At 36.5% G+C, this 25522-nt stretch overlaps 2 protein-coding genes across 2 annotated transcripts in view; one reads left to right on the forward strand and one right to left on the reverse strand.

Moving 5' to 3' along the window:
• Window positions 1-1870: 1870 nt before the first annotated feature.
• Window positions 1871-11950, reverse strand: tmem26b (transmembrane protein 26b). Its single transcript, XM_053510919.1, has 6 exons — window positions 11684-11950; window positions 11205-11301; window positions 10401-10484; window positions 9768-9976; window positions 8984-9063; window positions 1871-2801 (listed from the first exon to the last, which is right to left on the reverse strand). Exons 1-6 carry the CDS (start codon window positions 11869-11871, stop codon window positions 2551-2553), a joined length of 909 nt encoding a protein of 302 aa, XP_053366894.1. The 5' UTR covers window positions 11872-11950; the 3' UTR covers window positions 1871-2550.
• An 8272-nt stretch (window positions 11951-20222) lies between these two features.
• Window positions 20223-25522, forward strand: part of cabcoco1 (ciliary associated calcium binding coiled-coil 1) — a 31735-nt gene continuing 26435 nt past the window's right edge. The window contains exons 1-2 of the mRNA XM_053512016.1: window positions 20223-20296; window positions 21135-21229. Of these exons, the coding sequence (XP_053367991.1) occupies window positions 20225-20296; window positions 21135-21229 (167 nt within the window). The 5' untranslated portion in view covers window positions 20223-20224. The remainder of the gene's footprint in view (window positions 20297-21134; window positions 21230-25522) is intronic.

Raw genomic sequence — 25522 nt, forward strand, 5'->3', positions numbered from 1 at the left:
TATTCAAAAATTACAAAACAATGGTTCTGTCATTCCACATTTACCAGATATCTGATCATATGATGTGCTCTTTCTAGTTATGTCCTTAATAAACAAGGCAAGTGATGACAGTGGCCAGGAAATGATATTAACCACAAATATTAAGAAATGAGACTTAAAAAGAAAGCATGTGCTTTTCTGGGTGACACCAAAGAGTGGCATTAGTCATTCTCAGCTGAACAATGTAAAGTTAAACAGTACTGAGTGTGCAGGAAGGATGTTAGGATTTTTTTTTTCTTGAACCACCAAAGAATGTCTTGAATTTTATTTATTTATTTATTTGTAAGTGGGATCTTCGGGTTTGTCTATACAGGAGTTTCCTTAGCACTCCCAGGAGTATCCATGTGGTGCTGAGCTTCTGAACCTGTCTACATATTAACCTTATTCATTCTGCTGACAAACAGTTTAAACATAAGATTTAAGACTTAAAGTCGGGTCCGGTACTAAGGAAGTAATGAATGCCCTGAATCCATCCTGTGTTTAGACTCGACTAATTGCTCATTGGAGTTTAGTAAAAACAAAAACAAAAACAAAAAAAGAAGACAAAGCCCATATTGTACTGAAATTAAGTCTTGGGTTATAAAAAAGCAAGACGTCCATCCGCCCTACTGATTGCCTGAGAAATAAAAGATGATTGGGATTTAGAGATCCAGTCCAAAACTAAAACGGTAACGCTTGTGGTTCTCTGTGACTTTATCTGTTTAGACTTCCTTTCCAGCTCATCCATCTGATTCCATCTGTTACTCATTAGAGGTAAACATCAAGCCCAAGTCAAGCTGCTGTTCATCGACCGACTCGCTCTGAGGCTTTGACGAGCTACAAGTAACGACATGAAACAAACTGTAAACAAAAGACAAAAAGGTTCCTTGCAAACAGTAGTGCTGATCATTTCTGAGAAGTGAAGCATGCAGGAAAGAGAGAAGAAGTATAGACGGATAAAAATGTTGACTCACATGTAACATAAGCAAGATTTAAACCACACTAAAAGCTCCAGTTCCTTCTTTACAGTTTCTCTTCTATGCTGTCTTTTATAATTGTTTCGTCCAATTACAATAAGTATTAACTTGAACATTCATAACCAGACAGCAAATATTGGAATCATGTATTAGAGTTATCAACACTTTGTTTTGCTTAGCCTATATACATGAGCTATGCATTCCACTTAAACTGGGATTTTTGATTGTGCAGAATAACAGAAAACAGTCATGAGAGTATAAACTACCTTTATTTCTCTATATAATCCCTTGCTACGCTAATGCACTTATTTCAGCATTTCGCTAGTGCTTGGATACATTCAGGTAGAATTTTTTTCAATACGAATTACCTTCTTCATGTCTGAAACGCTGGCCTCCCAGGAACTCCTTTAATGTTCTAAACAGGTGGAAATGGCTTGGAGCAGGGTCAGGACTGTACGAGAATGTGGCAATAACTCCCAGCTGAATTCTTGTAATGTGCAAGTGGTGTTCATGAATGATAGTGTGTATAGTTCCTACAGACAGATGCATCTTTGCCACAAGGTGGAGACAAGTTATCCATCAGTTGTCAAGGATCATGCATTCTACAGATCACTCGCTAAATCATCATGGGAACACTACAGTAGATTCTGAGTCACCTCGGCCGGGATGGTCCTTCTTGCGCATAAGGCTTTCATTACCATTCACCAGAAATTACAACACAAATCCCAGTTTGACTTAAACGTTCCTTGTAGTTAAGATTCAAACATTTGTGTTGCATAATACAGTATATGGGGGAAAAGTGTACAATAGTGAACTATATCATATTTCATAGTGTAGTGTATATTATATTATAACAGTATATTACAGGTTTAAATGGCTATTAAGCATACGTTTCTAAACATGTGACTTTGTGGCTGTGTAAGTCTTGATAGACCCCATCTAGTGTTCTGTAACGTTGACCTGAGATTATATATATTTACACTAAAAAAGCAGCTTCAGAACTTTTAGAACATCACTGATTGTGTGAAATCTTTTGAAGATTAAGGAACAATCCTTTTTTTTTTCTTTTTTTTTAATCTTGCAAAATAGAAACAGCTCAGTAAACACACTGGCAGCTATTATTCCCCAGATGGGTGTTGACCTTGCATCAGCTCTTCTTAAACTAACAGAAGGTGTCTTTGATAAGTAATTGCTGTTGCTGATATGTTCGAGCTGTAAATGCGCCGTCTCTGAAGTCCAAAGGAATCATATGAGCACAGTTTACATGATGTCATCAAGCAAACAAAAAGAAAAAATTACAGTATGCATGAGTTTTTATAAAAGATTATCTTCCTAAAACATCAAATACAAATTTATTTTTGCTGTTTTATATACGTATTTGTACACGAACACAGAAATACGATCCATCCAGGATATATATACACTGATTTAGCTGGTTTATTCATCATACTAATCTACCAATTGCAACTTCATGTCAGTTACAGTATTAGTGATTAAAAACAAAACAATAGAGGAATATATATTCCAATAAGAGGGTGTGTTTTACAGGCCTTTCTCAAGATCTGGAGTCCCAACAAATGACCCAGAGTCGATACACATTTAGTGCCACCACCAGAAAGTTCTTGATGGCAAAGAAGACAAGCATTTGGTGAATTATTCCAAAGTGTATCATGACGACCAGACGGACCACCAAAAATGGGCCGTCCTGAATCAAGAGGGTTTCGATTACACCCCAGAAGTCTGTTCGGTGTCGGGAAAGAAGAGAGCCAGTCTGTGTCTCATAGTCCTCTGATGGCGAGGTTAACACTGGGAGGAGAAAATAGACAAACCAGAGTCAGCGGTGTACATTTATTGCTTGTAACTCCTGCTATACCTCAAATACTCTACATATAAATCCTACAGTCAAAAGTTTGAATCGTTGTACATTCTTGGAAGTTTTTTTTAAAAAAAACTATGAAATAACACATGATATTAAGTAATAACAACAACAACAACAACAGTTAGTTGTTATTTTAAGACACTAAGGTCAGCTGTTCTGAAAAATCCTCGCAAGAACAGTATTGTGTCAAGTGCATTTGCAAGATCCATCAAGCACCATGATAAAATCATGAAATTGACTCTCATGAAGAACATTCCAGGAACGCAAGACCAAAACGTATCTCTGCTGCAGAGGAGAAGTTAATTTAGAGCCTCAGAAATCACCAATTAACAAACAACACCTCATTTGAGCTGTTATGAAGACTTTACAGAGCATAAAGTAGCAGATCAATATAAACTGTTCAAAGGATATAATTGTATATTTTGGATAAACGCCTTTGGCATTGTTTTACAATTTAGAAAGAAGCTGTATAAAAATTTTCGACAGGTAGTGTACTGTATATTAACATCTAAGTCACACTAATTAATACTAATAACTGTTGTGTAATTATTTAGTAAGTAGTAATACACCAGTGGTCTGGTTAGTTCATTTAATTAAAGCAATACTGCTACCTACTACCTAGATCATGATTAGCCATAATATTAAGTACACTTTAAGCATTATCTAACACGTACACACACTTACACATTCCTCATTGTAATATTGGGAAAAGGCATTTCAAACACTATAGAATAGAATTATGTGTGCTATTCATCCATTTGTGCAATATTTTCTGCATGATTTCCCCTAGGAGACCCAATTAAAGGATTTATTACATTCTCATTAGGTGAGGCAGGTGCAGTTCATGAAATCATATTCAAATTTTATTTGTCATATACACAGTATGATATGCAGTGAAATGCTTATATGACCACCCATGACTCTCTGAGAATGAATTGAACTAGCGAGTACAATTAATAAAAAAAAATATCCATAATAAATAATTCTAATAAATAGATACAATATAAAAAAAGAGAAAATTATATACAGATATAGAAAACGTTTAGTTAAAAAATGTACAATATGTACAATGTTGCTGATAAAATAGTGGGGATATCCTGGCACAACCCCACTCGGACTCACTTCAACCTTCGAATTAGAGGACTTCCATTTATTCAGTGCAAACTAGCTGGACTACAGGCAGTGATTTCGAAACTTAACTGTTGAGTCAGCAAATGAATTAGAAGGAATATACAACTTAACATGCAAAGTTGAGTTCACTTGAGTATATAAATTAATGAGCAAACAAGTTCTCAATCAACTTCACTAAGGAGTAAAGTCAGCGTTCGCTGCTTGTCTACTTTGATTCTAAACCCTGTACGAACTAGGCTATTTTTTGGAGCAAAGGTTAAAAAAAAAATTTGGAATACACAAACATGAAAAAACAGCCTGGTACATTTTTCTCAGTAGTAGAACTGTTATAAAAGTATAAAAGTATGCGATGCGGGGTTGCTAAACGTTATCCCCGTGCTACATCCCTAATAATATAAGGGCATTTTGTAAGGACAGGCCTATATGAATATGAAAGTCAGGAAAATTAGGGGAGGGTGGACACACACACACACACACACACTTCCAATGTACAAAGACATACAAAAGAGCCTAAAAAAGTCAGGAAAAAAATCATTTGCAGCATTTCCAGTTTAACACTAGAAGCGCCGCGCCAGTGTCACCTACTAATAACGCGGTTCAGCGGTCATTTGACCGCCTATTGTTTTGAATGGGAAGCTGCTGCTGACACACAATGATCGCTAGATGGCGCTTTCACCCAAAGCAAATAGTTTAGCTCCAAGATCAACTTGCACTTGGACAATGCGCCATTCATTCCCGCGTTGATAATCAGCGGTATCTTTTTTTCATATTCAACTGAGAAAACCTACTACAGAGTCTTTAAGGGGACAAAGGAAAAGGAGGAAAACGGCAGAAAAAAAGCCATGTTTTGCATTATAACCGAAAGTGTTTGGCATGACATTTTTCTGTCGTTTTTTCTCCTCCTTTGTCCATCTAGGGGCTTCGTACTATAACAAAAAGGAAAGCTCTACTTAATTTTATATCGTATGGAGAAAATTTATTAGTTTGTTCATTCTATTTGAAGCTTCTGAACGTCTCGGATGGAGCAGGAGCAGCGATTTAGTTTTGAACTCGCTTCCGTGAAATTATCGCTAAAACAATATTAAATTTGAATAAATCAGATCTACCACAGCAGATAATAAACTATGCTATGTCATAACCGAAGCAAACACCACGATTATGCCTCGTTTCGTTCCCACGGCGGGAACGTGGTTCACTTGGCCGCGGTGTATTATAAACCTGCGGAATGTTTCACTGTTTATGTTCATGTAATAAAAGCGAGGGAAATGTGGAAGTGATGTGTGGCCACTGACTGAGAACTAAACCAAAGATTTCGGTAACTACACTGAGTGTAACATCTGCATAGTGACACTAGTGACATTTCAGCGGTCACGGAGTGGAAAGACTTTGAAGCAGTTGCAGCGGTTTTTCAGTTACAACAAGCACAGCGATGAGTCCACGTTGTTTCACTGGTTATGACATAGTGACACTAAACAGCTGAACAACTTCACTTTTCCGTTTACCTCTAAGAAAAAAAAAACCTGTATTTTGTTTGTTTATATTCAGAGTAACACCTTCCAACCACCTCTCATAGTCTATTGTTAGTTTTAATGATTTGACAGAAACTAATTATCACTACATAAGTACCCCAACACCACTGATCATGAGTTTCAGCTGAAACTAATTCTATACATGCAACACGTGTGCACGCTCTATTCAGGGCCAAGAGGGGCAGCGCCCCCTCAACTAAATGTCTGCACATGTTGATATATTCCTAAAATTAATATATTACAAGTTGATAAACTGATCTGCGTTAGCAGAAAAATCCGCTGAAAAAGGGACACTACACAATACGGTATTAGATGTCCCTCATGTCTCTGTTCTCGGCTGTGCGTATTCATTCACAGGCTGCAGCGCGCGCACGCGCACACACACACACACACACCTCCCCTGAAGCAGTTGCAGCGTTTTTTCAGTTACAACAAGCACAGCGATGAGTATAATACAATAAGGTAACAGTTTGGTCTGTGTAGTTAGTGCCCTTGTATAGAATAAATAAATTAATATCACATTCCAACCACCTCTCAAGAGAGTGCCATAGTTTTGCAAAAATACTTGCAAAACATCAGCATACATTGGAGGGAACTTCTGAGGTGGTCAGTGATTTATGGCACGGTCGTTCGGAGGGGGTTGTGATCACAAATACAGTTCTTTTGTTCTAAGCTGTCGGTCAAATATCTCTCCACTGAAATGGAAGCACAAAATTGAGGGACAACATGCAAGAGATTTCAACATCTCGACGCACAGTATAAGCTGTTTATAAAGAAGACACTATTTGTTTTTTAATTTTGTAATCTTTCTCGTGTTTACCTTGTACTGTACAATATATATATATATATATATATATATATATATATATATATATTTAAAGAATTGCTGTAAATAAACTACATATGCAATTGATTTACCAGAAAGGACTTTTCAGTTTTTTGTGTGTGCTAAACTAAACTTCAGGGTCAAGTAATAGCGATTTTATCTAAAAATATATATATATATATATATAATATATATATTATATATATATAGGGAAAGATAAATATATATAGGGAAAGATTAAGAAACACACTGAAGGGGAATAAAACAATATTGATAAGTTCAAGCTTAGATTAATATATAAACTGCTTCAAAGACTCCGTGACCGCTGAGTATGGATACAGACCAAATATATAGCATGCATCTTTATACATTTGGAATCTGCATCTACATTTTCTGTTGCATGTATAGAATTAGTTTCAGCTGAAACTCATGATCAGTGGTGTTGGGGTACTTATGTAGTGATAATTAGTTTCTGCCAAATCACTAAAACTAACAAAAGACTATGAGAGGTGGTTGGAAATATATACGAACTAAAATACAGCTTTTTTTCTCAGAGGTAAACAGAAAAGTGAAGTTGTTCAGCTGTTTAGCGTCACTATGTCATAACCAGTGAAACAACGTGGACTCATCGCTGTGCTTGTTGTAACTGAAAAACCGCTGCAACTGCTTCAAAGTCTTTCCACTCCGTGACCGCTGAAATCCGACACGACACCACGTTAGGCTACGTCTTGACTCATTTGCATACCGATGGTCATTAGATGTTGACTGAGGGCTCAGGGGAGGTGTGTGTGTGTGTGCGCGCGCGCCTACTTCGTGTACTTTTATAAACATTGTAAATATAAACAAACATTATACAGCTTATTTTTCTCAGAGGTAAACGGAAAAGTGAAGGTGTTCAGCTGTTTAGTGTCACTATGCAGATGTTACACTCAGTGTAGTTACCGAAATCTTTGGTTTAGTTCTCATTCAGTGGCCACACATCACTTCCACATTTCCCTCGCTTTTATTACATGAACATAAACAGTGAAACAGTTCGAAGGTTTATAATACACCGCGGCCAAGTGAACCGCGTTACCGCCGATTAGGCGCGTGGTCCGTTGCCTAGCAACACTGAACGAAACGAGGCATAATCGTGGTGTTTGCTTCGGTTATGACATAGCATAGTTTATTATCTGCTGTAGTAGATCTGATTTATTCAAATTCAATAATGAGGCTTTACTGTATATACTCAGGAGGGGTCATTACATATGTCCGCAGTGTATTATAAACCTGCGAATTGTTTCACTGTTTATGTTCATGTAATAAAAGCGAGGGAAATGTGGAAGTGATGTGTGGCCACTGAATGAGAACTAAACCAAAGATTTCGGTAACTACACTTCTAACAGAATGAACAAACTAATGAATTTTCTCAAAACGTTATAAAATTAAGTAAAGCGAAATCCCCTAAATCTCCTTATAAAATATCGCTGATTATCAACGCCAGAATTAATGGCGAATTGTCGATATTTCACGGAAGCATATATATATATATATATATATATATATATATATATATATAAACTGCATATATGGAATAAAACCTGAGACAGTTACATATACGCACTGAATGACGCATAGATAATTGGCGCGATTCCTTGCGCTATCTGCTGAGAGAAATGAGAATCGCAGGTTTGAAAAGGCAGGAAACGGCATGACCGGCGCGCAGCTGTCAGCGATTTCACGTAAATAAGAGCAAAATAGCTTTATACTGGCTTTTACTGGTGCGATTTTAAAAATTTAAGTTTTTTTTTTTTTTTTACCCCCTTGCAGTCAAATGACCGCTGCTCGGCGCTTCTAGTGTTAAAGGAAGTATTACATGGTGTAATAATTTCAGCATTAAAAATTATGTCATCCAAGTTCCATATCACCATATATGGATTAAATGTTTTCTTTTGCAAATGTAGTACATTTTTTACAGGTCAAAAATTGCATATTTTTCGTATACCATGTTAAAAAACGTTAAAAACTTTTTGTGTTAAGTAGACTGTATAGTACAGTTGTCTAATCACAGCTTAGTTAAATATACTATACATAGATATGAATCAATTCAAAACACTCGATTTATCTTGACACAAACCAGACAGCATGTGGAATGGGGGACACGGGGGGGGTTTCCAGGTAGCCTCAGCTGTATTCCCACTCTGATGTTAAACTGTGGAGGAGGTTTGATAATAGAATCGAAACAGGATAATGTGGGAAAGGGTCACTGGTAGATCAAAAATGATGTAGAGAGGATTAAATCGTATAGAGCACAAGCATAATCAGAGGTTTAAAATTGTTTGTCTACTAGAGAGCAGAGTATTGCCTTCTAGCAAGGCAAACTAGGCAAACTGGTTAATAATTTTTACATTTTAAATCTCACACAGAGTTCAGATGGGACATGTGAAAACAGGGGTGTGGTTCACCTTTTCCCTTGAGGCGTGTCATAGGTTAGATCAGGCTGCTTTGCCTTAGCTTATAGTGGTTCAAGTTATGTAAGAGAAACTTTGTGTAGCTGATGTGATTTGTTGACTCCGCTTAGTTATATTATTGTAAAAAATACACAGTGCAAGCATGGTATGGTGTATACAAATTGTGTGCATACCTGTGAGGTTGTGGGGGAACTGAAGCATACTCCATGTCCAGACGCCTAGAATAATGTAAACCAACACTGCACTCTTGTCCCTGATAATCAGAAGACCAAGTTAGATAAGGAATAAAGCTGAGGAACAGGAATTAAGACAGGATCAGAAGACATGTTTTGGCAAAAATACATCAAACACTGAAACAAGATAATGTCACATTCCTGTACATCCTGTATATTTTTCTGCTATACACATCAGGAATCAATGAATGAGTAATAAATAATATAGTATGGCAATAAATGAATTTGGATTTGCTGTTATTTCTGGTGTGTTTGTTTTTTTTTATATTCCTTTTTTCATCTTTAAAAGGGAAAGCAGATGGTACGGGTGGTTGAAATCTGACCAACAATAATCCTACAGTGCCTTGGATGTGCACCAAGATGGCTGAAAAGTGGCCAAATAAGACACCAATGACGAATGTAACCACGTTGTGCAAGTGTGTGAAAAAGATATTACACGAACTACAAACATTATCTTTTGTAAGATAAAAATAGTGCAGGTAAACACTTGAACAGATGTGCACCGACTACAAAAAAAGCCTGTGGCTGTGGCATTGTTTGCCTTTGTTCTGACTGGCATGTTTTAAAAGACTTTCTTCAAGCGTGTATTTTTGTGTCCCTACAGGACTAGCCAATTCAACGCTACATCCTCTGAGGTACATGAACTGGTCTTTAAGTAAATTCATTAGCCAAAACATCTAAAGTAAAACACTAACTAAATTTCTGTATGCACGATGGGGCTTACTGGATATCGTTCAGAGTCTCGCTAGTGAACTCGAGGATGTCTGCAGCTGTTCCTACAAAGATGAGGAGTAGTTGTGAGAGCTCGTCCCGGGTGAGTCCTCCTTCGTTGGGCATCAACCACTTCCCCACAATCAGCAACACAAGCAAGGCCTGGTGTAGGCCCAAAATCCAGTTGTTGGGGCACACCGATGACAAGACCTTCTCATACTCCTGTAAAAACATTTGCAACCAGCATGGAAGTCAGGGCGTGCAAATTATAAATTAGCTAAATTACAACAATCAAAACATCCTGAAAACATCTGCTAATACACAGAAAACAAAAAAACAAAACAGAATCCAACAGTTTTTTACTGCATTTTATAGAAGATTACAAGCTCACAGGTGAAAAGGAGAAAGCCTGATTCTGAGACGGACACTTGTTTTCGTTAAAGGGTGGAGTGAAATTTTCAATTACAACCAAGTAAACCATAACCGCTTTCTTTTTCTTGGGGGGAAAAAGGCAGGTAAGTAAACATTTTTTTTCCAACAAACCCAAAGAGTTACAGACATGGATACAGAAGCTGACACTGTTGAGACCAGCCTGTGGAAAATACCTATAAGGAGCATATAGACATGAATGAAGGAGACTGATTACCTTAAAAAGAGCGGTCCCTTCAGTAGCATTGCTGGTGTTCAAGTTATATAAAGCCTTAAAGCCCTCTGAATCAAGTTGTTTACACTGAAATAAGTAATAAGTCAAACATCAGAATGTCAGCATCATAATGTGATAAACAATAATAATAATAATAATAATAATTCAAGGGGGGCTTAAGTCAAGCTAAAGACCTTTACAAAGTTTGCACTATTCAAATGTGCTGTGGCTAAGCTACTCGTCACTGTACTGGGTTTGAACTTGTCTGTAAATGTCAATCAGTTTTACTTACTCATTCATTGACTTGAACACCCCTTGTAAAAATAATAACAATAATAAAAATAATAATAATAATAATAATACAGAAGAACTCATATTCTCCAGCATGCTCAGTAAAACCTCCAATTGTTTTACTTAAGAAACTGCACAAATCTGTATCTAACACTACTGATTATTTTCATTTTCACACCAAATATAGACTGTGCTTATTTTATTGCTCTACAGTGCTCTTTATAGAAATTGTGTAGAATGTAGAAATGTTTTCAAAAGCATCTTTGCTTGCGGCATTATTTTTACCTTTGCATGGTACTATATGTTAACCAGAACTATCAAGTAATATTTTTATGTTCTTTACAGGCATGCAAATATTTTAAAGAAATGTTATTTATTTTTTACTTTTTAAGCGATGCTTGGAAATAGTGAATGGTGTTGTAAGTACAGTAATAATGCAGACTAAAGATAATATGATGCCTTTTAAGACTTTTGCAGAGTACTAAAGCTCCTATCTGTATTTGTAAGAAATGATACCTGGACATCAGTGCTTTTATTCTCTTGATGATGAAGCTCAAGGATCCAAATGGTCGGTATGATGCTGACAAGGAACAGGAAAATCACTGGAGAGAACCTGTAGGAACCGTAACCATAATCATAATCATAATCAAAACCTTACCCTATTTTCCTCAGTGACTGTGAGAAACTTGAGAATCTTTCTGTTGGTTTAGTCATTTGAAGACTTTAAGAGAAGATGGGTGCTTCCCTTTTTTTCTTGTTTTGTACTTAAGGACAAAAGGTTTCACAGGGAAAAAATTAATAAAACATAACAGCTCTAACTTTAGTGATGTCATTACTGTTAATAATAAGTAGAAAGAATTAAACCATATTGTAAATGCAATAGTAATAACAGTACAACTGTTCTAGAATGACAGTTTTTTTTAATTCATGCAGCAGAAATCGTTCCAGTTTGTTTACAAAAGTTACAAATACAAACGAACTAAAGACTTTCTTACCATTTACACTCCTTCCCTGTTCTCCTCCTGAGTGTTATAATCATTTCCACAACCAGGGGTAAAAACAGGATAGTAAGAAGCCAGTACGAGTCATCTTTTTTAACCGTTTTCACTCTCCACACACCAATGAGTGCAATTAAAATAAACAGTGCTCTAGTAACAACCGCGCAAATGAACTTAAGAAGCATGGCTGTGAGTAAACACGGAGCGGACCTTATCCTGATAGCGGATAACACACACACTGCACAGAGCCAACTTAACCACTCAGTCACTCACTGCTGCAACACGAGCGAATCTTTTCAAACGACTCTTTTATAAACGAATCAGACGACGCGACTCACTAGCGCGTGCCCTCCAGAACGTGTTTAAAACCGTGTGGAAAGATGAGAGGGCTCCGTAAAAGTAAAAAAATATGTGAGGCTTATACAGTACAGTATATATACTAACTAAAATATCGTATTAAACTATTATATAGTACTATATATCATAATATTATACCAGTCGTTGATGGGTAAAGAGTCTGCCTGCACCAAAGATTTACAGATAAAAACTATAATTTCACAAAATTTTGTTTGGCATTATGTGGTCCCATTATATGGTATTGGTTTCCACTGAATCGGTGGCTAAATATTAGAAAATTGAACTAAATGTACCTAGTTCAATGCAAGATTTTGAATCTGCTGTCATTTCATCTTATTACAATCAATGGGAAAGAGAGGATATAGAAAAGTTTTAAAAGCCTTGTGTACGCCAATTATACTTTTTTCATTGTCAGCCAAATCCACTCCCGTTCGACAATCGGAGAGTAAATCCCAAATAAGAAATCAAAAAAGTAGATCGGACAAAGATTAGGTTTTGTTTAAAACTGACTCTAGTTTAGTTCATAAGTTCACTTGTACCGCTGTTACTTCAGCAGTGAAAATATTAATTAATTACAGTAAAAATATTCAGCTTTGATTTTCTAAGTGATATCTATTGGTGCATGTATTTGTTTACATTAAGCAATTAGCTCAATAGCGGTGTTGGGTGTAACGAGTTACTAAGTAACTTGTATTAGAAGTACTTCGATTACTTTTTTGATGTAACGAGTAATCTAACGCGTACGTTCGCCATTAAAGTACTCCGTTATTTCGTTATTTTTTCAAAAATGTAATCCGTTATTCAGACAATTTTTGTAATCCGTGAGCCAGACAGCAGTCATTCCCAATCCGTTATTGTGTATGTGTGAAAGTTGTCCTTCAAGCCAAACATCAATATTCAATTACAGCGGATCCTCAGCATATGAATGCCTAGCCTTACGAATTTTTGCCTTTGAATTTTTGGCATATGAAGCATTTTCAGCATATAAATAAACAAACTGAACCAAACATTGGCTTTGTGCATAAAGTAAAGATTTTTTTGGTGCGTTATTTTGCATTTTGTGCAAGATTAAGTGAAGACATAGCATCATGTGTCCCAAGAATGTTAGCAAGGTTGGTAGCAAGAAGAAAAGGGAGCCACTTTCAGTTTTGCTAAAAAAGCTACTGGTGTCCAGAGGAATCATAAGTTAAGGCTAAGTGAGCTTTAATGTGTATTTATTTCATATTTTATTTTATTTACATGTTTTTTTCTAAATGTTTTTATTGTTTTTATATGCAAAAATGTAATTATAGTGTTTAAAGTTGGTAATATTGGAAATATTTTTGGGTACCTTAAACAGACTATCTGCATTTTTATAATTTTTTGGGGGGAAAATTACAATAAAAATTTTTGCCCTTAGAATTCCCCTCTGGAAGGGATTCAATTTATATGCCAAGGTTTTGTATTTTGTATTTAAAACATGTACCTTACAGCACAATGAAATGTGACATTTTTTCATATCGCAGGTCAGAGAGCAGGGTCAGGCAGGATACATCGCTCCTGGAGCAGACAGGGATAAGGACCTTGCTCAAGGGCTCAACAATGGCAATTTGGAGGTGGTGGAGCTTAAACCCGCAACCTTCTGATTAGTAACCCTATATTGTTTAGGCCATCTATGCCCTATGCCCAAAAATCTGATCTAAAGTAAGCTGAACACATCTTTAATCATTTTCTGCTTTTTGTGTTTTAGCTCTCTTGTGCAGATTATAATTTCAGTAAACAAGATATTCGAGTATTTAAATTCTCAGAAGAAACATGCAAGAATTATACATTTTTACCTGTGTATACAGTGATTGAGTAATTAAGAAAAGTATATTGCAATACAGAATTTTAAGCAAAAGTTTTAGACCACTAAAGCTGGACTTGCTTCATGTATTCTTTAAATAAAAGCAACACCACTCAAATTAATCAACTACGACAAGAAACATATAAAACACACTAAGCGCTGCATAAGGAAACACAGGAAACACTAAACCAGCAAAAGAGTTCAGACACCAAGAATTTCAGGATGTATAAACATAGCCAGATTCATTTCTATACTTAAATATACGAAAACAATGGAGGCAACCAGTAGTGGAAGGACGAGGACTAAAAGGAAAAGGAAAAGGAAGGGGCAGAAGAGCAAGGGTAAGTTGATTATATCAATATATTTGTTTGATCTGAGTCTCAGATACAGAGAGAGAGAGAAAGAGAGAGAGAGAGTGATTTTTAATATTCAGTACACAAGTTTTTAGTTTAAACTTTTGTTTTTCTTTTATATGAATAGAATTTTCAAATGATTTCTTCTAGCATTCCAGGTTATGCAGATTTGAATATTTGATAAAATATTTTATTAAGGTGTTAATTACAGTTTTTCTGAATTGCTTCATCACACTTACTGTATCGTGAATACTGTATAACCCCATTCCCCTGCCAACCCCCCCCCCCCAAAAAAAAACTTTCTTCTCAAATCTCAACTTCTAGCGCAAAACAGCAATAAAATAAAATAAAAAAACTTTTTTCATCATATTATGAGGTTTATAATATAATGGGAACCCCCTCATTGTACTTCCTGACACCTAATGTGGTAACACTTCATATTGACCAGACGAATATACATCCAAACAGCTTGTGTCAGCCAGGAGTCTTTTGTTTAACAGGAAAGACTCTGGGTCTTTCTTTAGACTGACCTGTTAATGACTGGTGCTGATAGTAAACAGAGATCTTCAGACATCACGTGTGCGTGTGTGTTTATCCATCTCTCCCAGTTAGAACATCAGCTGGTAAATGTATTAAAGTACGGCAGACACAACATGCAATAAGTTTGTTCTTTTAATGAAGGAAACACACCCCAAAAAACAATGTGGAAATGTACTTGGCAATTTTGAGGTGGTGGAGCTTAAACCCCCAACCTTCTGATTAGAAACCCTTAATTGTTTGAAGCCATCAATGCCCGATGCCCTAAAATCAGATCTACTGGTGGGGATTCAAGTCAAATCAGGATTTTGATTGTGCAGAATAACAGAACACAGTTATAATAATAGTTTTATTATTATTGTTATTATTATTATTATTATTATTATCATTATTATTATTATATTTCTCTATATAATCCCCTGCTACACTGATTCACTTATACCAGCATTTCCGTAGTGCTGGGTTACTATCAAGGTGGAAAGTTTTCTCAGTATGACAGGGCCATGTTTAGACTGCTTGCTTCAAATCTGAAATTCTGGCCTCCCAGGAACTCCTTTAATGGCCTAAATATGTGGAAATTGCTTGGAGCGAGTTCAGGACTATATGGGGATGTTGCAATAACTCATAGCTGAGTTTCTGTAACGTGCAAGTGGTATTGGTGAATAATTGTTCTGACAAACTGTACACACATTTTCTTTTGCAAGTTGGTGACAAGTTATCATTTGATTTTCAAAGATCAGACTGAATGAGACTTGCTGAGTGTTCCGTCATTCACAGACATACAGCCTTCTTTAAAATGTTTGCACCATTTAAAAGTTTTACTGCAGTTAAGAGTCTCATCACTGTACTGTGCTTAAAGTATTCTCTAAACGTATAATCAGTTTAACTTAAAATTGGATCAGAAGTTCAGCTTTGACTTCACCCCTTGTACAAATCAAGCTGCTTACATAGAGCTGGACTTAATTTTTAGAGCTTCTCCCACTGTCCATGCACACAATTACACTTTCTCAAACATGAGAGAACTTTATAAATGGCTTAGGAAATATGAATTAGTTTATTCTATTTCAGTTTTTGGTCAGTGTAACCAACAGAACATTTTAAATATACTTAGACATATTATTATAAGCACCCAAGCACTGAATTGAAAGTTTGATTATTTAGTGAGTTTGTTTTTCATTCATTCATTTGTATTCTGTATCATATATCCTTTGTAGGGTCATACAGTTTGCAGGAGGGAGTGGGTTGGGAGCAATCTATCACAAGGCACACACACACACACACACACACACACACACACACACACACACACAAACACACCAAAGCATAAAAAATGGGAAAGTTATAATGTCTTTTTACTGTGGGAGAACCTAAAACTACGGTGGCCCTGAAGTGCAAAACAAATTAACAAAACTGAAAACAAAATAACAAAACCCAAAACAAAATAACAAATTCAAAACCAAATTAACAAAACGGAAAACAAAATAACTAATATCTGACTGGCCGAGAAGTGCAATACAAATTAACAAAACAGGAAAACAAATTAAAAACCAAATAACAAAACCCAAAACAATTTTTTTTTGGAGGGGGGAGGGGGAGTTTTGTTGTTTTGGTTTTGTTGTTTTGTTTTCGGATTTGTTAATTTGGTTTTGAATTTGTTAATTTGTTTTCCATTTTGTTAATTTGTATTGCACTTCTCGGCCAGTCCGATACAAACCGTAGGTAGGTATAGTTTGCGAATGAAATGCTTACCGCTAATTGGACTAATTAGCAAAATATTTTGAGAACAATAGCTGTATTTTGTTTGTTTATATGTAGAATTTTTATAAGAGTACAAGAAAGTAACAGCTTGGCCTGTGTAGTTAGCGCCTTGTAGAGAATAAATAAATGAATAAAACCTTCATATCCCCTCTCAAGAGAGTGCCATAGTCTATTGTTAGTTTTAATGATTTGGCTGAAACTAATTATCACTACATAAGTACCCCAACACTATTGATTCAGCTGAAACTAATTCATATGTGTGTGTGTATATATATATATATATATATATATATATATATATATATATATATATATATGTGTCTGTGTAATATGTGTGTGTGTGTGTGTAATCGAGGCCGGCTCTACGCAGGGCAGGGCAGCGCACCCTCAAATATATGTCTGCACATGTTAATATATTCCTAAAAAAGCGGCCACGGAGTGGACCAGTTTATATATTAATATTAATATATTAATACGTTTATATATATATAATATAATATATAATATAATATAATATAATATAATATAATATATATATATATATATATATATATATATATATAAAATAAAATCGGTATTACCTGACCCTGAAGTTTAGTTTAGCACACAAAAAACAGAAACGTCCTTTCTGGTAAATCAACTGCATATGTGTTTTATTTACAGCATACCTTGTACTGTACAATGTACACATTGTACAGTACAAGGTAAACACGAGGAAGATTACAAAATGGAAAAAAATTTTTAACTTTATAAACAGCTTAGTATACTGTGCGTCGAGATGCTGAAATCCCTTGCATGTTGCCCCTATATTTTGTGCTTCCATTTCAAGTGAAGAGATATTTGACCGACAGCCTAGAAACAAAAGAACTGTAGGTGTGATCACAACCCCCTCCGAACGACCGTGCCATCAATCACTGACCACCTCAGAAGTTCCCTCCAATGTATGCGGATGTTTTGCAAGTATTCTGTTTTTTGTGTGCTAAACTAAACTTCAGGGTCAAGTAATACCGATTTTATTATATATATATATATATATATATATATATATATATATATATATATATATATATATATCAAATAAAATCGGTATGTGTGTGTGTGTGTGTGTGTGTGTATAATAGTTTGACACAAAAATGTGGGGAAAGATTAAGGAACACACTGAAGCGGAATCTGAACGAAACAATGCTAAGTTCATAGATTAATATATAAACTGATTAATATATTAATATTAATATATAAACTGGTCCACTCTGTGGAATATATTAACATGTGCAGACATATATTTGAGGGTGCGCTGCCCCTCTTGCCCTGCTTAGAGCCGGCCTCGATTACACACACACACACACACACACACACACATATTACACAGACACACACACATATATATATATATATATATATATATATATATATACACACACATATGAATTAGTTTCAGCTGAAACTTATGATCAATAGTGTTGGGGTACTTATGTAGTGATAATTAGTTTCAGCCAAATCATTAAAACTAACAATAGACTATGGCACTCTCTTGAGAGGGGATATGAAGGTGTTATTCATTTATTTATTATATAATTCTAATTATAAACAAACAAAATACAGCTTTTTTTCTCAGAGGTAAACGATAAAGTTGTTTAGCTGTTTAGTGTCACTATACACTCAGTGTAGTTACCGAAATCTTTGGTTTAGTTCTCATTGAGTGACAACTTCCACATTTCACTCGCTTTTATTACATGAATCTTATGTGGGCATAAACAGTGAAACATTCCGCAGGTTTATAATACACCGCGGCCAAGTGAACCACGTTCCCGCCGTGGGAACGAAACGAGGCATAATCGTGGTGTTTGCTTCGGTTATGACATAGCATAGTTTATTATCTGCTGTGGTAGATCTAATTTATTCAAACACATTAATAAAGCTTTATATCCTCAGGATGGGTCATTGCATTTTTTTGAGATAATTGCAACAGAAATTTTTAAACAGAATGAACAAACTAATGAATTTTCTCTAAACGTTATAAAATAAAGTAAAGCTAAATACTCTAAATATCCTTATAAAATATCGCTGATTATCAACGCCAGAATGAATGGCGAATTGTCAGTATATATATATAAACTGCATATATGGAATGAAACCTGAGACAGTTACATATACGCACTGCAGCGGCTTGTATTCCAAACCACTCGAAAACCAAATTTAATTTTCAAAAACACACTAACGGAATCACCGCTGTAAAGTAAAAATAAAACAAATTAACCTGCACTTTACCTTTGAAAAGAATCTCAACAGAGCAGGGTTTCTGTGTAGAGCAGAGAGAAAGAGTGTCTGTGAAGGCAAAAGTAGGCGGGGTCTGTGTGTGTAAGGCACGGTGTCCAGTGATGCGCGCATGCACGCACGCACACACAGCAGCCAAAGAGCAGCCTAAGCCTTGAGCAGAGAGAGAGAACATGGATTTTTAACGTCTCTAATGAGACTTGCTCTTCATTTACCCGCGCGCTGTACACACACGCATAAAGACACAAAATAAAATATGTTTTATGCGTTCGCACACACATGGTCACAGTGTTATAGTAAACAGTACACGCGTGCACGGATGTTGATTATACCAGTAAGAGACGAGCATTAAGACCCAGCAGCCTTCGCTATGTATCTTTCCTCCACCTCCGCTCATATATTTATTTCTTTGCTCCGCCTTGTCTATGAGGCGCCGAGCTCTGCTAGCATCAGTGCGCGAGACCGAGTGTGTTTACTTCACTCAGCGCTCAACTTAAGTTTTTTATAATCAAATGTCGTCACGTCGCACGACACAACGAATCGATTATGAAATTCGTTGCCAACGATTTTTTAAATAAATTTTATCGATTAGTTATTGCAGCCCTACTTGTATATTTTTTTGTATTGTATGGAATACAAACAACAATCTTCAGTAAATCTTCATTTGCACACAGGCTGAGCTGTAAATGAATATGAAAGGACTCATACCAGGACACTGAGCTCGTTTAAGTATTTTTTTACATCCTCACCTCAGACTGCTGTGGGTATCTGTGTGTTAACGATACAAGTTTTATCTCCTAGTGACGGTTCAGATTACTGCTTTTAATTATTGACACAGTTTTGGAATATATGAGACAAACTGGTTTTAAACTTCCCGCAGGAAGAATAAACAAATATGAATCTGTCTGTTAATTTATGACGGTTTAGTTTTCATAGTCTGTCACTTGGTCCAGGACCTCAGTAAGCCATTTAGTTATTTTTTTACCTTTTAGTAGGCCCAATCCCTGACGATGATGATTATGATGAACGTTATGGTTTATTAAACTGGAATACTGTAATGTTAGATTGAATAGTGAAAGAAACCCAGTTTTGTAAACATTCAGAAAACAAATGTCAGTAGGCATTAAAGAAAAAGCATTTCTGTTGAAATACATTTAAAATTAAGTCTCTTTATTTCAATAACAGATACACAGTGACACAGTATATCACCTCATCCAGTTAGAATTATGTTTTTTTTTTGTTTTTTCTTCTCAATAATATGTGAATATTGGTTAAACTATTTCCCCGCAAAGCGCTTCTGAAGAAAGAAAGCAACTTTACAAAGCAGGGGAAAAAAGAAGCACTAACATAAAGACAAACTTCCGGTCACATGACGAAGTAAACCCTGGTAATTAGACCCGCCCACACGTTACCTAGGCAACATTAGTATACAACATGGCCGGACGGGAGAAAGCGCGCGAGACGGCCAGATCAGCTGGAAGCTTAAAAACCTCCACTGATAAAAAAGTATGTGTGTATGTTTGTGTGTGTTTGTGTGTGTGTGTGTGTGTGCCCTGAACACGTGAAACTGAGAATAAAATAGGTTTATTTTTTTATCGCGCGATTAAATATTTTTTAGTTGGCTCAATCCCAATTCTTTAACTGCACCCTATAGAGGTGTACTGCAGAGGGTATGACGTAATGGCGTTTCAGCAACAGGGAACAATTTAGGATGCAGCTGTACTCAAAGAGCTTAATGCATTAACGTGCTTTCGAACAAGCCAGACATAAATTGAGTAAAAAAAAAAAAAAACTTTTTTAGGCTTTTGGACAAATCTGCAATGACATTGTATCCAAATACATATACATATATACCTAAATATGGAGTTGATCCTCCTTTTGCAACTATAACAGCTTCCCCTTTTCTTGGGAGGCTGTTCTCAAAATTTCTGGAGTGTTTCACTGTTTCTGTAGAGGATTTATGAGGTCAGACACCGATGTTGGACGAGAAGGCATGGCTCGATGGTGTTAAGGTCAGTGCTCTGTGTGGGCCAGTGAAGTTCTTCCACCAAATCATGTTTATTATAGTCCTTGCTTTGTGCACTGCAATGCACAGTCATGTTGGAATAAAAAAAGGGCCTTCCCCAAACTGTTGCAACAAAGTTGGAGGAATAGCATTGTCCAAAATGTCTCGGTATGCTGAAGCATTATTACAGTATTGCCCCTCACTAGGGATAAGGGGCCTGATTAAAACAACTGAATTTGATAATTAAGAGGTTTGGCCAAATACTTTTAAACATAGTGGGTGCACTCGACTAAATGAAAATATAAGCTGGTTCAGATGGTCCCTTGTTCTGTGTTGAAGGTGCATGGAGCAGGTGAGACGTTTCCTCAGTGGCCGCGTCTATCATGTGAAAACATAAAGCTGGTGATGAAGCTGTCTGTGGACCAGATGCAGCGGTTAGTAAGCAAATCTATACATTTATAACACTTTAATCAATTCACTCACTACTCAAGCTTGTACACCACGGATTGCATAGATAATTATGAACATGCCCATCTTTCACAAAGAAAAGGCTCATAAGTTAAGGTTTCATTTAATCTGACAAGATGCATCTTATCGCCAAAAGTTTATGGACACCTGACCATCACACTTGCATATTTGTTTTCCTTAAACAAACGTTGTCAATTGCTTGAGGAGAAACACTTAAAAAAACTGTTTTTTTTTTCAGGGTTCCTGCTCATGCAACATTTTGTTAATATTATCTTTAAAAGTGTAACCGAGACATGTAGCTGCTTGACAGTATTGTTCAGGAAAGCGTGTAGATCAGATCCTGGCAATAAAAATATTTCATGCATGTACAAGGTCCTGTAAAAACTTGAGAAGAAAGGAAGAATAAGTATATCTGATTAAGAATAGACAACACTATGAAGAAATCAGTGGAAGTGTACTAACTGCCAATAATGGTTGAAAAAAATCATTAAGGTATTTTATTACACCCTTAGAGAAATCCCATAATGATAGTAACCCCTGTGTTTGCTGAAGAAATTTGATGGAAACCAAGATTCAAAATTCAATCACTACCATATTTTTTTTTGTATTACAGACTGATGGAAAGGGATTTATAAATCTCTATAACACATTTTTAAACACACAAAAAAAACCTTTGGGCAAATACCTCAAGAATGGCTGGAAAAAGATAAATATTTACTAATATATCTCTCTGGTGGCTGGTAAAAAGCCTTTGACCAGGAAATGGTTATCACTTGAGTGCTTAACATCATATTCACGGTTGGAAATGATATTGGACATTTACAAAATGGAGATGATGGCAGCGACACTTAATCATAAAAAGGAACATGCTTTCATGGGAAAAAAATCTCTGAACTATGTAACTTTTCATAGACCTAATGGTAATTTTTTAAACCTTTGACTATTCTACAAAGAAAATTATACTGTATGAACATACTTTATTTTCCCTTTTCTATCTCAGAAAAACACTGGGTGAAGAATGATCCTAAACTGAAACATTTGATAGCCAATTGATGGGCAAAACAAAAGTCACCATTTTAGAGAGTCCAAATTATTTGCCTGCCTCAAGTACCAAAATCGTGGGAATGGTGGCTTAAGTGGCTTAGGTTCTACATTGTTGATTTGAATATCTGAGGATTCGGGTTTGAGCCCCGTCATTGGTAAGTTGCCACAACCCATACTACCTAGCCACTGCATGCAGTGCCCCACTCGTCTCAAGCCCAGCTAGAAAAATGTGCCATGTTTTGTGCGGATGGGATGGTCCGCCACAGTAGCAGCCGAAAGCCGAAGTTTAGTTTATCAAGTACTGAAATCAATTAAGAAGATTTAAATTGACTGCAATTGAGTTAAGAGCTTCATGAAAGGAATGTGGTCAGAAAAAATCATGAGTTGCTTGTTGTTAGATGCTTAGTAAAGATAGTAGAAACTGACTGTAGAAATCACAGCTATGGTTTGTAGTGAAAGTAGGAGCATTTGCACATGCATAATGTATCGAAAACTCACAGGATTGAGACTAAATAGCTGGGTGTCCATTAGACAACCACTTGTTAGTGAGATCAATTAGGAAAGCAATTTTGGAGCAATGGAAAAAGGTCACTGTACAGTACAAGCCTCTGGAGGCAGGGTTATGATCTGGGGTTGCTTCAATTGGTCAGGTCTCGCAACATTATTGGTCAATAAAATGAAGTCATGCTGAAGACCTGAATGCACTTTGAACGACCTGAATGTCTTTTTTTTCCCCTGATGTGACAGGCATATTCCAACATTCAAATTGTGAAATTGTGGTTATGGGAGCATGAGAAATAATTTTCATACATGACTTTGCCACCACATTGCAGCATAATGAAAGTAAAGGCAGTCGATGGAATCTTGGAGTGTGCAACTTTTTTTTTGGCCAGGCAGTGTGTTTGTTCACACACAAAAAAAGAGATATAAACAGTACATATTATGCTGAATTTTCTGTATTTATTAAACATTTTATTAGGAATTCTATTTTAATACTAGATAGGGCCTCTTATTGCTCGTGAAACAGCCTCAATTCTCAATGGGATGGATTCCACAAGATGGTGGAATCTTGGAATTCCTTTGAGATTCTGCTCTTCCTGAGAATCTTTTCTTGTTCCACAATCGCGAAGGATTCAGATCTGGTGCCGGGAGGGACGCTAAGGAACACAACTCATTTAAATGTTCATGAAACCATTTTGAGACAGCTCTTGCTTTGTGATATGTTGCATTATAATTCTGGAAGTAGACATTAGAAAATGGGTAAATTGTGGCCATGAAGGGATGCACATGCTTAGCATTGATACTCAGATAGGTTTTGGCATTTAAGTGATGGTTTATTTGTATTAATGAGGCAAAAGTGTGCCAAGAAAACATTCCCCAAACCATTACAGCACTTCCATCAGCCTGGACCACTGACCCAAGGCAGAGTGGCTCCATGGATGCATGCTCTTGTTGCCAAATCCTAACACTGCCATCTGTGTGCCTCGGCGGAAATTGAGGTTCATTGAACCAGGCTGCATTTTTCTACACAATAACTGTCTACTTCTGTTGAATTTGCGCCGACACTGGCCTCAGCTTTCTGTTCTCGCCTGGCAGAACGTGGTCTTCTGCTGTTTTAGCTGTCAAGTTTAGACATGGACGTTCAGAGATGCTTTTCTGCTTAACACAATGCTAAAGAGTGGTTATCCGAGTTACTGTAGTCTTTTCAGCTCGGACCTGGCTGACTGTTGTTTTAACTCATTGTTTATATGTGGACGGCATGGTGGTGTAGTGGTTAGCACTGTCGCCTTGCACCTCCAGGGTCTGGGTTCCTGGCCAGGCTCGATTACCGTCTCTGTGTGCATGGAGTTTGCATGTTCTACCTGTGCTTGGTGGGTTTCCTCTGGATACTCTGGTTTTCTCCCACAGTCAAAAGATACGCAGGTTGGGCTAATTGGCGTTCCCAAATTGCCTGTAGTGTGTAAGTGTGTGTATGTGTGTGTGCCCTGCGATGGATTGGCACCCTGTCCAGGGTGTATCCTGCCTCGTGCCCTAAGTCTCCTGGGATAGACTCCAGGTCCCCATGACCCTGAATACAGGATAAAGCGGTATAGAAGATGAGTGAGTGAGTGAGGAAGTGTAAATATCTGTGCTTTTCCAATGAAAGTCTATTTTTTCACAGGAAGGGTGGAAATGGCAACCTTTCCTCTGAGAAGTACTCTACAGTTGTGTAGAGGCAATGTACCTCTATTATACAGTTTATCACTTTTATTAACAAAAAAAACTTATTCAAATTAACAAAAAAGGTTAAAAAAATGTAATGAGTAAATGCTTTATTAAAATTGCAACTGACAATCCAAGCAGCTGTTCAAAGCAAAGAAAATATTTTTGGATGCATTTACAAAAACAATAGTTGGTCATAAAAGAGTGAAATATTGTCCTTTTCTTTATGCAGTCATTTACAATATGTGTTTTTTTTTTAATAAAAGAAAAACATTTATTGCCCTAGAAGTTCGCTTAATAAAAAGTGTGAACTCACTAACCTACTGTCTGTACCACTTTATTCTGTATTCAGGTCGCGTAGGGCCTGGAGCCTATCCCAGTATTTTTAGCCCATTGGGGTCCTGAGATGTGGCTCTCCCTTCTCCTACAGTATGTGTGTGCGTGTGAGGGAAGGCAAGGCATGAGGGAAGGCAAGGCATGTTTGGCCCAGTCTGACTCACATGCTGAGAGTGTAAAATTATGCCACAGTGCAAAATAAAGGGATTTCTATGGGAAAATCTGTTGTATAAGGTCCCAAACAGACTTTCAGAACTCCCAAACGGCTTGAACAGTATTCTTCATTTAAAATTATCACAAGACAGGAGACCCAGTTCTCTAGTTTACTATAAGCAGGGCTTTGTGCAAAATTAAATGAGCATCAGTGATTAACAACTTTGTAATGTTTAAAAAAAAATAACTTTGCTTTATCTTTGTTTTGGTACATTGGAAAATGCTAGACATCTGTCTTTTCAATAAATGCACAATGACACAAATAGTTGTGCTGATTCATGCAGTAAAGAGACAGCTTTGCTTTTCTGTAACACTGCTTAGTGGAGTTGTTCTTCTGCTTTCAGAGAATTCCCTATAAGGAGACTCAAGAAGTGAAAATTTCTTTTTAAACAGTGAACTGTCAAATATAGGGTTAATAAAGTTATTGCACTTTGACTTTAAGAATGTAGCCCCCCTTTATGTGT

Source organism: Clarias gariepinus, chromosome 14 (genome assembly GCF_024256425.1).
Source record: "Clarias gariepinus isolate MV-2021 ecotype Netherlands chromosome 14, CGAR_prim_01v2, whole genome shotgun sequence".
In the NCBI taxonomy this organism is placed as follows: Eukaryota; Metazoa; Chordata; class Actinopteri; order Siluriformes; family Clariidae; genus Clarias; species Clarias gariepinus.

Excerpts from the sequence above, each read along its gene's own strand:
- tmem26b (XM_053510919.1), bottom strand. The coding sequence starts at position 11,871 with ATGCTTCTTAAGTTCATTTGCGCGGTTGTTACTAGAGCACTGTTTATT. Across the intron at positions 9,977-10,400 it reads AAGGGACCGCTCTTTTTAAG|GAGTATGAGAAGGTCTTGTC; the intron begins GTAATCAGTCTC and ends ATGTTTTTACAG. Across the intron at positions 2,802-8,983 it reads GTTCCCCCACAACCTCACAG|TGTTAACCTCGCCATCAGAG; the intron begins GTATGCACACAA and ends TTCTCCTCCCAG.